The sequence below is a fragment of the Oncorhynchus mykiss genome, chromosome 3 (assembly GCF_013265735.2).
Source record: "Oncorhynchus mykiss isolate Arlee chromosome 3, USDA_OmykA_1.1, whole genome shotgun sequence".
Taxonomy (NCBI): Eukaryota; Metazoa; Chordata; class Actinopteri; order Salmoniformes; family Salmonidae; genus Oncorhynchus; species Oncorhynchus mykiss.
Genome location: NC_048567.1, coordinates 6,177,996 through 6,190,372, shown reverse-complemented (window position 1 = coordinate 6,190,372; position 12,377 = coordinate 6,177,996). Strand labels below are relative to the sequence as shown.

The 12,377-nt window shown below is 42.9% G+C and overlaps 1 protein-coding gene across 1 annotated transcript in view; it reads right to left on the bottom strand.

The window, feature by feature from the left end:
* LOC110534148 (inversin) overlaps positions 1-12,377 on the bottom strand; it is a 54,259-nt gene that overhangs the window by 38,548 nt on the left and 3,334 nt on the right. Inside the window, exons 2-3 of the mRNA XM_036966930.1 lie at positions 8,492-8,591; positions 8,255-8,421 (exon numbers count right to left, since the gene is read on the bottom strand). Of these exons, the coding sequence (XP_036822825.1) occupies positions 8,255-8,421; positions 8,492-8,591 (267 nt within the window). The remainder of the gene's footprint in view (positions 1-8,254; positions 8,422-8,491; positions 8,592-12,377) is intronic.

Below are 12,377 nucleotides of genomic sequence, written 5' to 3'. Positions count from 1 at the left end.
CTTTCTATAGAGATATTACTGCTCAAACAGCCCAGTCTTATTTCATTTTCTAGATTTAGATATATTTTTTAGAAACTCAGTCTCAATTTACTGTTTACTGAGTTAGAATAGTAGAATACACAAGGTGACATTTTGAAACTTGGTTGTGCATCAGCAGTTATTCTCTTGTTATATCAGTCACTGATAGTCACTCAATTAGCCAAGTCAGCTAAAACATTTTATATGGTAAGTTAGTCTTGTGGCCAGCTATCTAAACCTGATATCATGGTGGAATTACTGACCGGGGGAAATTAGCTTTAAAACAGAACATGTTTCTCTCTGCCCCATGGCAAAATGTGTAGAATTGCAGGAAATGAACTCTGAAGTTTTCACTGTCAAGACGGGGGTGTTTATAAATCAAATCAAATCAAATCAAATTTTATTTGGTTATAATGTTTAGCTCACAAAGTACAGCATTTCGCTCAGATTTTTTGTGGCCCCCACCCTCATCAAATTTGCAGATCCCCTTGTCTAGTTCTTAACAGCCGCCCTGAGGGTGTCTGTCTGCCACCACTGGGTGGCACTACCTTTTCACCTAAGCTTCCAGTATGTGATATATACTGAGTATACCAAACATTACGAACACCTTCCTAAAATTGAGTTGCCCCAATCTATGTCTCAATTGTCTCAAGGCTTAAAAATCCTTCTTTAACCTGTCTCCTCCTCTTCATCTACACGGACAGAAGTGGATTTAACAAGTGACATCAATAAGGGATCATAGCTTTCACCTGGACTCACCTGGTCAGTCTTATGTCATGGAAAGAGCAGGTGTTCTTAATGTTTTGTATAGTCAGTGTAGAGAGGCTCTAGAATACCCTGGAGTCAGGATTCTAAAGGATCAATTAGTGTTCTACAGGTTAACTCAGTGTTCTAATGGTTCCACTACTGTTCTAGTGTTTCCTTTAGTGTTCTACAGCTTAACTCAATGTTCTGGTGGTTACAATATTGTTCTAGTGGTTCCTTTAGTGGTTCCAGGGTGACTCAATGTTCTGATAGTTCCACTACTGTTCTAGTGTTTCCTATAGTGAATCCAGGTTAACTCAGTGTTATGATGGTTCCACTACTGTTCTATTGTTTCCTTTGGTGTTCTAAAGGTTAACTCAATATTCTGATGGTTCCACTACTGTTCTAGTGTTTCCTTTAGTGGTTCCAGGTTGACTAAATGTTCTGATGGTTCCACTACTGTTCTAGTGTTTCCTTTAGTGTTCTACAGGTTAACTCAATGTTCTGATGGTTCCACTACCGTTCTAGTGTTTCCTTTAGCGGTTCCAGGTTGACTCAGTGTTCTGATGGATCCACTACTGTTCTAGTGTTACCTTTAGTGTTCTACAGGTTAACTCAATGTTCTGATGGTTCCACTACCGTTCTAGTGTTTCCTTTAGTGGTTCCAGGTTGACTAAATGTTCTGATGGTTCCACTACTGTTCTAGTGTTTCCTTTAGTGTTCTACAGGTTAACTCAATGTTCTGATGGTTCCACTACTGTTCTAGTGGTTCCTTTAGTGGTTCCAGGTTAACTCACTGTTCTGATAGTTCCACTACTGTTCTAGTGGTTCCTTTAGTGGTTCCAGGTTAACTCACTGTTCTGATGGTTCCACTACTGTTCTAGTGTTTCCTTTAGTGGTTCCAGGTTAACTCGTGTTCTGATGGTTCCACTACTGTTCTAGTGGTTCCAGGTTAACTCAGTGTTCTGATGTTTCCAATATTGTTCTAGTGGTTCCTTTAGTGGTTCCAGGTTAACTCACTGTTCTGATGGTTCCACTACTGTTCTAGTGTTTCCTTTAGTGGTTCCAGCGTGACTCAATGTTCTGATAGATCCACTACTGTTCTAGTGTTTCCTATAGTGAATCCAGGTTAACTCAGTGTTCTGATGGTTCCACTACTGTTCTAGTGTTTCCTTTGGTGTTCTAAAGGTTAACTCAATGTTCTGATGGTTCCACTACTGTTCTAGTGTTTCCTTTAGTGGTTCCAGGTTAACTCAATGTTCTGATGGTTCCACTACTGTTCTAGTGTTTCCTTTAGTGGTTCCAGGTTGACTCAGTGTTCTGATGGTTCCAATATTGTTCTAGTGGTTCCTTTAGTGGTTCCAGGTTAACTCAGTGTTCTGATGGTTCCACTACCGTTCTAGTGTTTCCTTTAGCGGTTCCAGGTTGACTCAGTGTTCTGATGGTTCCAATATTGTTCTAGTGTTTCCTTTAGTATTCTACAGGTTAACTCAATGTTCTGATGGTTCCACTACTGTTCTAGTGTTACCGTTAGTGTTCTACAGGTTAACTCAATGTTCTGATGGTTCCACTACTGTTCTAGTGGTTCCTTTAGTGGTTCCAGGTTAACTCAGTGTTCTGATGGTTCCAATATTGTTCTAGTGGTTCCTTTAGTGGTTCCAGGTTAACTCAGTGTTCTGATGGTTCCACTACTGTTCTAGTGTTTCCTTTGGTATTCTAAAGGTTAACTCAATGTTCTGATGGTTCCACTACTGTTCTAGTGTTTCCTTTAGTGGTTCCAGGTTGACTAAATGTTCTGATGGTTCCACTACTGTTCTAGTGTTTCCTTTAGTGGTTCCAGGTTGACTAAATGTTCTGATGGTTTCACTACTGTTCTAGTGTTTCCTTTAGTGGTTCCAGGTTGACTAAATGTTCTGATGGTTTCACTACTGTTCTAGTGTTTCCTTTAGTGTTCTACAGGTTAACTCAATGTTCTGATGGTTCCACTACCGTTCTAGTGTTTCCTTTAGCGGTTCCAGGTTGACTCAGTGTTCTGATGGATCCACTACTGTTCTAGTGTTTCCTTTAATGTTCTACAGGTTAACTCAATGTTCTGATGGTTCTACTGCTGTTCTAGTGTTTCCTTTAGTATTCTACAGGTTAACTCAATGTTCTGATGGTTCCACTACTGTTCTAGTGTTTCCTTTAGTGTTCTACAGGTTAACTCAATGTTCTGATGGTTCCACTACCGTTCTAGTGTTTCCTTTAGCGGTTCCAGGTTGACTCAGTGTTCTGATGGATCCACTAACGTTCTAGTGTTTCCTTTAGTGTTCTACAGGTTAACTCAATGTTCTGATGGTTCCACTACTGTTCTAGTGTTTCCTTTAGTATTCTACAGGTCAACTCAGTGTTCTGATGGTTCCACTACTGTTCTAGTGTTACCTTTAGTGTTCTACAGGTTAACTCAATGTTCTGATGGTTCCACTACTGTTCTAGTGTTTCCTTTAGTATTCTACAGGTCAACTCAGTGTTCTGATGGTTCCACTACTGTTCTAGTGTTACCTTTAGTGTTCTACAGGTTAACTCAATGTTCTTATGGTTCCACTACTTTTCTAGTGTTTCCTTTAGTGGTTCCAGGTTGACTAAATGTTCTGATGGTTCCACTACTGTTCTAGTGTTTCCTTTAGTGTTCTACAGGGTAACTCAATGTTCTGATGGTTCTACTACTGTTCTAGTGTTTCCTTTAGTATTCTACAGGTTAACTCAATGTTCTGATTGTTCCAATATTGTTCTAGTGGTTCCTTTAGTGGTTCCAGGTTAACTCAGTATTCTGATGGTTCCACTACTGTTCTAGTGGTTCCTTTAGTGGTTCCAGGTTAACTCAGTGTTCTGATGGTTCCACTACTGTTCTAGTGTTTCCTTCAGGGTTCTACAGGTTAACTCAATGTTCTGATGGTTCCAATACTGTTCCGGTGTTCCCTTTAGTGGTTCCAGGTTAACTCAGTGTTCTGATGGTTCCACTACTGTTCTAGTGTTTTCTTTAGTGTTCTACAGGTTAACTCAATGTTCAGATTGTTCCACTACTCTTCTGGTGTTTCCTTTAGTGGTTACAGGTTGACTCAGTGTTCTGATGGTTCCACTACTGTTCTAGTGTTTCCTTTAGTGTTCACAGGTTGACTCAGTGTTCTGATGGTTCCACTACTGTTCTAGTGTTTCCTTTAGTGGTTCCAGCGTGACTCAATGTTCTGATAGATCCACTACTGTTCTAGTGTTTCCTATAGTGAATCCAGGTTAACTCAGTGTTCTGATGGTTCCACTACTGTTCTAGTGTTTCCTTTAGTGGTTCCAGGTTGACTAAATTTTCTGATGGTTCCACTACTGTTCTAGTGTTTCCTTTAGTGGTTCCAGGTTGACTAAATGTTCTGATGGTTCCACTACTGTTCTAGTGTTTCCTTCAGGGTTCTACAGGTTAACTCAATGTTCTGATGGTTCCAATACTGTTCCGGTGTTCCCTTTAGTGGTTCCAGGTTAACTCAGTGTTCTGATGGTTCCACTACTGTTCTAGTGTTTTCTTTAGTGTTCTACAGGTTAACTCAATGTTCAGATTGTTCCACTACTCTTCTGGTGTTTCCTTTAGTGGTTACAGGTTGACTCAGTGTTCTGATGGTTCCACTACTGTTCTAGTGTTTCCTTTAGTGTTCACAGGTTGACTCAGTGTTCTGATGGTTCCACTACTGTTCTAGTGTTTCCTTTAGTGGTTCCAGGTTAACTCAATGATCTGATGGTTCCACTACTGTTCTAGTGTTTCCTTTAGTGGTTCCAGGTTAACTCAGTGTTCTGATGGTTCCACTACTGTTCTAGTGTTTCCTTTAGTGGTGCCAGGTTGACTCAGTGTTCTGATGTTTCCACTACTGTTCTAGTGTTTCCTTAAGTGTTCTACAGGTTAACTCAGTGTTCTGATGGCTCCACTACTATTCTAGTGTTTCCTTTAGTGTTCTACAGGTTAACTCAGTGTTCTGATGGTTCCACTACCGTTCTAGTGTTTCCTTTAGTGTTCTACAGGTTAACTCAGTGTTCTGATGGTTCCACTACTGTTCTAGTGTTTCCTAGAGTGTTTTACAGGTTAACTCAGTGTTCTGATGGTTCCACTACTGGTCTAGTTTTTCCTTTAGTGTTCTCGGTTAACTCGATGTTCTGATGGTTCCACTACTGTTCTAGTGTTTCCTTTAGTGTTTTACAGGTTGACTCAGTGTTCTGATGGTTCAACTACTGTTCTAGTGTTTCCTCTAATGTTCTACAGGTTACCTCAGTGTTCTGATGTTTCCACTACTGTTCAAGTGTTTACATTAGTGTTCTAAAGGTTAACTCAATGTTCTGATGGTTCCACTACTGTTCTAGTGTTTCCTTTAGTGTTCTACAGGTCAACTCAATGTTCTGGTGGTTCCACTGCTGTTCTAGTGCTTCCTTTAATGTTCTACAGGTTAACTCAGTGTTCTGATGGTTCCACTACTGATCTAGTTTTTCCTTTAGTTCTACAGGTTAACTCAATGTTCTGATGGTTCCACTACTGTTCTAGCGGTTCCTTTAGTGGTTCCAGGTTAACTCAGTGTTCTGATGGTTCCAATATTGTTCTAGTGTTTCCTTTAGTGTTCTACAGGTTAACTCAATGTTCTGATGGTTCCACTACTGTTCTAGTGTTTCCTTTAGTGTTCTACAGGTTAACTCAGTGTTCTGATGGTTCCACTACTGTTCCAGTTTTTCTTTTAGTGTTCTACAGGTTAACTCAATGTTCTGATGGTTCCACTACTGTTCTAGTCTTTCCTTTAGTGTTCTACAGGTTAACTCAATAATCTGATGGTTCCACTACAGTTCTAGTGTTTCCTTTAGTGTTCTACAGGTTAACTCAATGTTCTGATGGTTCCACTACAGTTCTAGTGTTTCCTCTAATGTTCTACAGGTTACCTCAGTGTTCTGATGGTTCCACTACTGTTCTAGTGTTTCCTTTAGTGGTTCCAGGTTGACTCAGTGTTCTGATGTTTCCACTACTGTTCAAGTGTTTCCATTAGTGTTCTAAAGGTTAACTCAATTTTCTGATGGTTCCACTACTGTTCTAGTGTTTCCTTCAGGGTTCTACAGGTTAAATCAATGTTCTGATGGTTCCAAAACTGTTCTAGTGTTCCCTTTAGTGGTTCAAGGTTAACTCAGTGTTCTGATGGTTCCACTACTGTTCTAGTGTTTCCTTTAGTGTTTTACCGGTTAATTCAATGTTCTGATGGTTCCACTATTATTCTAGTGTTTGCTTTAGTGTTCTACAGGTTGACTCAGTGTTCTGATGGTTCCACTACTGTTCTAGTGTTTCCTTTAGTGTTCTACAGGTTAACTCAATGTTCTGATGGTTCCACTACTGTTCTAGTGTTTCCTTTAGTGTTCTACAGGTTAACTCAATGTTCTGATGGTTCCACTACTGTTCTAGTGTTTCCTATAGTGTTCTACAGGTTAACTCAATGTTCTGATGGTTCCACTACTGTTCTAGTGTTTCCTTTAGAGGTTCCCAGTTGACTCAATGTTCTGATGGTTCCACTACTGTTCTAGTGTTTCCTTTAGTGTTGTTCTACAGGTCAACTCAATGTTCTGATGGTTCCACTGCTGTTCTAGTGTTTCCTTTAGTGTTCTACAGGTTAACTCAGTGTTCTGATGGTTCCACTAATGTTCTAGTGTTTCCTTTAGTGGTTCCAGGTTGACTCAGTGTTCTGATGGTTCCACTACTGTTCTAGTGTTTCCTTTAGTGTTCTACAGGTTACATCAGTGTTCTGATGGTACCACTACTGTTCAAGTGTTTCCAATAGTGTTCTAAAGGTTAACTCAATTTTCTGATGGTTCCACTACTGTTCTAGTGTTTCCTTTAGTGGTTCCAGGTTAACTCAATGTTCTGATGGTTCCAGTACTGTTCTAGTGTTTCCTTTAGTGGTTCCAGGTTAACTCAGTGTTCTGATGGTTCCACAACTGTTTGAGTGATTCCTTTAGTGTTTTACCGGTTAACTCAATGTTCTGATGGTTCCACTAGTGTTCTACAGGTTAACTCAGTGTTCTGATGGTTCCACTACAGTTCTAGTGTTTCCTTTAGTGTTCTACAGGTTAACTCAATGTTCTGATGGTTCCACTACAGTTCTAGTGTTTCCTCTAATGTTCTACAGGTTACCTCAGTGTTCTGATGGTTCCACTACTGTTCTAGTGTTTCCTTTAGTGGTTCCAGGTTGACTCAGTGTTCTGATGTTTCCACTACTGTTCAAGTGTTTCCATTAGTGTTCTAAAGGTTAACTCAATTTTCTGATGGTTCCACTACTGTTCTAGTGTTTCCTTCAGGGTTCTACAGGTTAAATCAATGTTCTGATGGTTCCAAAACTGTTCTAGTGTTCCCTTTAGTGGTTCAAGGTTAACTCAGTGTTCTGATGGTTCCACTACTGTTCTAGTGTTTCCTTTAGTGTTTTACCGGTTAATTCAATGTTCTGATGGTTCCACTATTATTCTAGTGTTTGCTTTAGTGTTCTACAGGTTGACTCAGTGTTCTGATGGTTCCACTACTGTTCTAGTGTTTCCTTTAGTGTTCTACAGGTTAACTCAATGTTCTGATGGTTCCACTACTGTTCTAGTGTTTCCTTTAGTGTTCTACAGGTTAACTCAATGTTCTGATGGTTCCACTACTGTTCTAGTGTTTCCTATAGTGTTCTACAGGTTAACTCAATGTTCTGATGGTTCCACTACTGTTCTAGTGTTTCCTTTAGAGGTTCCCAGTTGACTCAATGTTCTGATGGTTCCACTACTGTTCTAGTGTTTCCTTTAGTGTTGTTCTACAGGTCAACTCAATGTTCTGATGGTTCCACTGCTGTTCTAGTGTTTCCTTTAGTGTTCTACAGGTTAACTCAGTGTTCTGATGGTTCCACTAATGTTCTAGTGTTTCCTTTAGTGGTTCCAGGTTGACTCAGTGTTCTGATGGTTCCACTACTGTTCTAGTGTTTCCTTTAGTGTTCTACAGGTTACATCAGTGTTCTGATGGTACCACTACTGTTCAAGTGTTTCCAATAGTGTTCTAAAGGTTAACTCAATTTTCTGATGGTTCCACTACTGTTCTAGTGTTTCCTTTAGTGGTTCCAGGTTAACTCAATGTTCTGATGGTTCCAGTACTGTTCTAGTGTTTCCTTTAGTGGTTCCAGGTTAACTCAGTGTTCTGATGGTTCCACAACTGTTTGAGTGATTCCTTTAGTGTTTTACCGGTTAACTCAATGTTCTGATGGTTCCACTAGTGTTCTACAGGTTAACTCAGTGTTCTGATGGTTCCACTACTGTTCTAGTGTTTCCTTTAGTGTTCTACAGGTTAACTCAATGTTATGATGGTTCCACTACTGTTCTAGTGTTTCCTTTAGTGTTCTACAGGTTAACTCAATGTTCTGATGGTTCCACTACTGTTCTAGTGTTTCCTTTAGTGGTTCCAGGTTGACTCAGTGTTGTAGTGTACCTTCTGTGCTGCCAGGTGCAGGGCAGTACGTTGGCTATGGTCAGTCTTTTTAACAGAGGCTCCCGCCTTCAGCAGTGTCTCAGCACAGTCCAGACGGTCAGCCAGGACACAGTACATCAGTGGGGTACGCCCAAACTGGTCCTCACGGTCACGCAGGGAGGGATTCACTACACACAGTGGGTCAGGGGTTCAAGGTCAGGGATCAGGGGAAAGTGTGTGTGTATGTGTGTATAGTACCTGTGATGATTCTGAGGAGTACGCTCCGGTCTCCGTTGACGGCGGCTGCGTGGACCTGGGAGCCCAGAGGGGCGGTGTTTGGAGGTGAAGGGTCAGATGCCTACAACACATATAGTCCAGTCAGAGCCAGACACACACCTGGCCATACAGGTAAACACACTTGCTGTGCATGTGTTTATACAGGCTGATAGTAGGGTGTGCGTGTGTGTGTGCGTGTGTGTGTGCGTGCGTGCGCGTGTGTGCGTGCGTGTGCGTGCGTGCCCCTGCAGTGGGAGTTAAATCTCTTCCTGCCCTCACTTAACCAGACAGGAAGCAGCTGGGGGGGATCCCCGACAGGGAGTGAGTGGGGTTCTCTGCTCATGTCTTTTCATAACTCATCAATACTGCAGAACGCCTGTGTGTGTATGTGTATATGTGTGTGTGTGTGTGTACGCGTGTGTGTGTGTGTGTTGGTTAGCCCAGGGGGCCCAAAGTACAAAATCTATTACTGCCCCTAACCAACTCAATTCATTAACCATGAGAAGGCCCATTCAAGGCAGGGATCATTAATGCTGGCTTGAAATGTAACAGTGCAGCTATGCAGTCAAAGATCTGTTGCATTACAAACTGAACATTGAGGAAGTTGTCCGGACACCTTTTTGCTCCATCCTGCCAACCCTGGTCCTGGGAAGCTAGTGAGAGGAAGAGGTTGGGGGGGTACTATGCCCCCTTCACCCCGTCATTGCACCCTCCTCGTAAAATGCAGACCCACTGCGTGCTGCACAGCAATTACCCATCATGTACAGTGCTTTCTCACGCTTTGCCAAGTAACCTTGCTCCGACACAGGGGGTAATAGAGGTTACTTACTGTGGAGGGTGTGTGTGAGATATGATGTGTATCTGCAGGTACTGTGTGTGTGTGTGTGTGTGAGCCATATCGTGGGAAGTGATTTTCCGTGACAGAGTTTTTATGGGGGCTTCACTGGGATCCACCACAAACTCCCATTTCCTATTTTCCAATGATCAAACACACACACACACACACACACACACACACACACTCTCACACAAAGTAGACTCACACAATGCATACGAACACAACACAAATACTTAATGAATGCTAATATGTAACACATGCTGTGGTCGTACAGATGCCATCTGGCAGCACCTTCAAACAAAACATTCTATTAACAGGAGTAATATTCTTCTGTGACTGCTGCTAACTACCCCCTCCACCCCCCTGCCCACACACACACACACACACACACACTTCTGAAAAAGTTGAGTTCCAACAAAGCATGACAGGAAAAACATGGTGTTCTGTACAGAATTGAGGAAGTTATTAATTCAGCCATTCATCAGTGGTACTGAAGAGTCAACCTGTAGATTAGCATGCAGACAACACACGGTGGAATGCATCGACCAGGTTCACTCACACCGTCATTATTTAGGCCCAGTCTTTATTCAGTATTATATTGGAGGATTTCAATGCAACAGAAACCCCCGCACAACCTTTCAGAGACACTGCGGGAGCATTAGACAGAGTACACACACTCCTCCAAAAACACACATACAGAAAACACACACATATTCAGGAGAGACAGGGAACACACACCAGGTCTCTGCTGGGACAGAGTGAATAGCAACCGCTGAGACATACAAACAGAGACACGGAATCAAAGTATGTGTGTGTGTGTGTGTGTGTGTGTGTGTGTACATGCGTGTGTTGGCGTCTGGTTTGATGGAGGACAGAGCTGAGGCATGCTGGGTAAGCAATGGGGGGGCGGAGCCTGAAGCCTTTCTTGATGTTTTTCCTTTTTGGCGACACACACACACTTTGGCGACACACACACACACATCGGCGCACATTAGATTCTGAGGATTAAACTGTAATAAAACCACCCTACAGTTTTAAACTGAATGCAATCTTCATTCAATTCAGTTTCAAATCATGAAGTTCAATTTATTAATTCAATGATTCAATTTGAGCATTATAAATTCAAAAATATTTAATTGAACTTCAATGTCTTAATACAAATATTGAATTCAAATACAGTTTCAATAGCTCCATATTAAAGACCGAAACACCCACCCACCGACCTGTGTGTGTGTGTGTGTGTGTGTGAGATCTGGTAGCAGGGCAGGCCTGAGAGACTTCTATGTAGTTTTGATAGACAGGTAAAGAGGCGGGAGGAGCGATAATATCAGCCAATAGGGACTCCCTGTCTCCTCGCACAGTCTCTGGGGCACTTCCTGGTTCCCCAGAGACCAATAAGCTGCTCTCACTTGGCTGGGGGTCGGACCTTGGGGCGCAACACAGCCAATCAGTAGGGAGAGAGAGCTGAGTGACACATAGTACCCATGGTGCACCCTGACAAATGAGCCCCCAGGGCCGGGAGCCAATCACAAGGGAGGGTAATGCAATTAGGTGGGACTACAGCTGTCAATCAGACCACTACTGGGGTCAGAGAGTTGCGCCTGTGGCTAACACACCACAGCACGGGGTTACACAAATGCGCACGCTCGTGGGTGCGTGCACGCACACACACAGATTCGAAAGCCTTCTCAAGGGGATTCTCAACATTAGACATCCTGAGGCAGAGAGACTGTGCATAAAAAAGTGTGTGTGTGTGTGTGTGTGTGTGTGTGTGAGGGGGTCGTTTCACTCTATCTCTCCTGAGGGGTGAGGAGGTGGAGAAGTGGGAGGGAGATAGGTGAGTGGTATGTGTGAGACCGTCTAGGGACATTGATATTGACTGTGTTGTCTCTAAGGGCTCACACCTGAGAGTGAATGTACATGTATGCGTGTGTGTTCTGAGTGCTGGTATCCATTGGGGGGTCGGTGTTGTTTGTGTTTCTAGCCTGAGAGCTCAGAAAGGGAGGGGGTGGGGGTGTAGAGGTTTGGAGGGGGGAGGGGTGTAGAGGTTTGGAGGGGGGAGGGGTGTAGAGGTTTGGAGGGGGGGAGGAAAAGGAGGGGTGTGTAGAGGTTTGGAGGGGGGGAGGGGGGGAGGAAAAGGAGGGGGGTGTAGAGGCTTGGAGGGAGGGGGAGGAGGGGGGTGTAGAGGTTTGGAGGGGGGAGGAAAAGGAGGGGGGTGTAGAGGTTTGGAGGGAGGTGGAGGAGGGGGGTGTAGAGGTTTGGAGGGGGGGGGGTGATACACTGGCTCACATCACACTATATAAAAACACACTGCTCTCCTCTGAGGAACTCATCAAACACCACCACCATCATCACCTCCACCATCATCATCATCACACAGACTTAGTTTGCAGAAATAGGTGTGATTGGTGCAGTTTCAGGCCATGTGGAGTCGAGCGATGCGGGTGCTGGAGATGAGGGTGTGAGTAGGTGTGTCTAGGCAGGTGTGATGTCCTTGATGTTTGTGTGCATCTGTATGCTGTCATTTGTATGTGGATGTTTTTTATTGTTAAAAAAATATATATAATCGTACAAAAAAATAAATAGGTGTGATTTTGACTGGCATGTTATGGAGCCTCTGGTGATATCTGATCTGTTGTTTGTGTTTCTAAAGGCTTATCTCTGCCTCATTAGCTAGTGATATTATACCAGAACATTCCACTGAGTCAATACCATTCTGCACCACATGTGTGATTATGTGGTTGGGCTGTGTGTCTGTGTGACTAATCTACATGTCTGTGAGCAGGTCGATGTCTCACTGACTGGCAGTCTGTCAGCTGTATTGAAGATTAATCAGAGCCATCGACAGCAATAACACCCCGGCTGTGTCTCATATCACACCCTGGTTATTCCACATGTAGTGCACTACTTTTAACAAGAGCAAGACGTGGAGCCTGAATTAGCAGACTGTGTGTGAAATACGGTAGTTTTGAATTACATTGTTATTGATTACTGCATTGTTGGGGTTAGAACTTGCGAGAAAGGCATTTT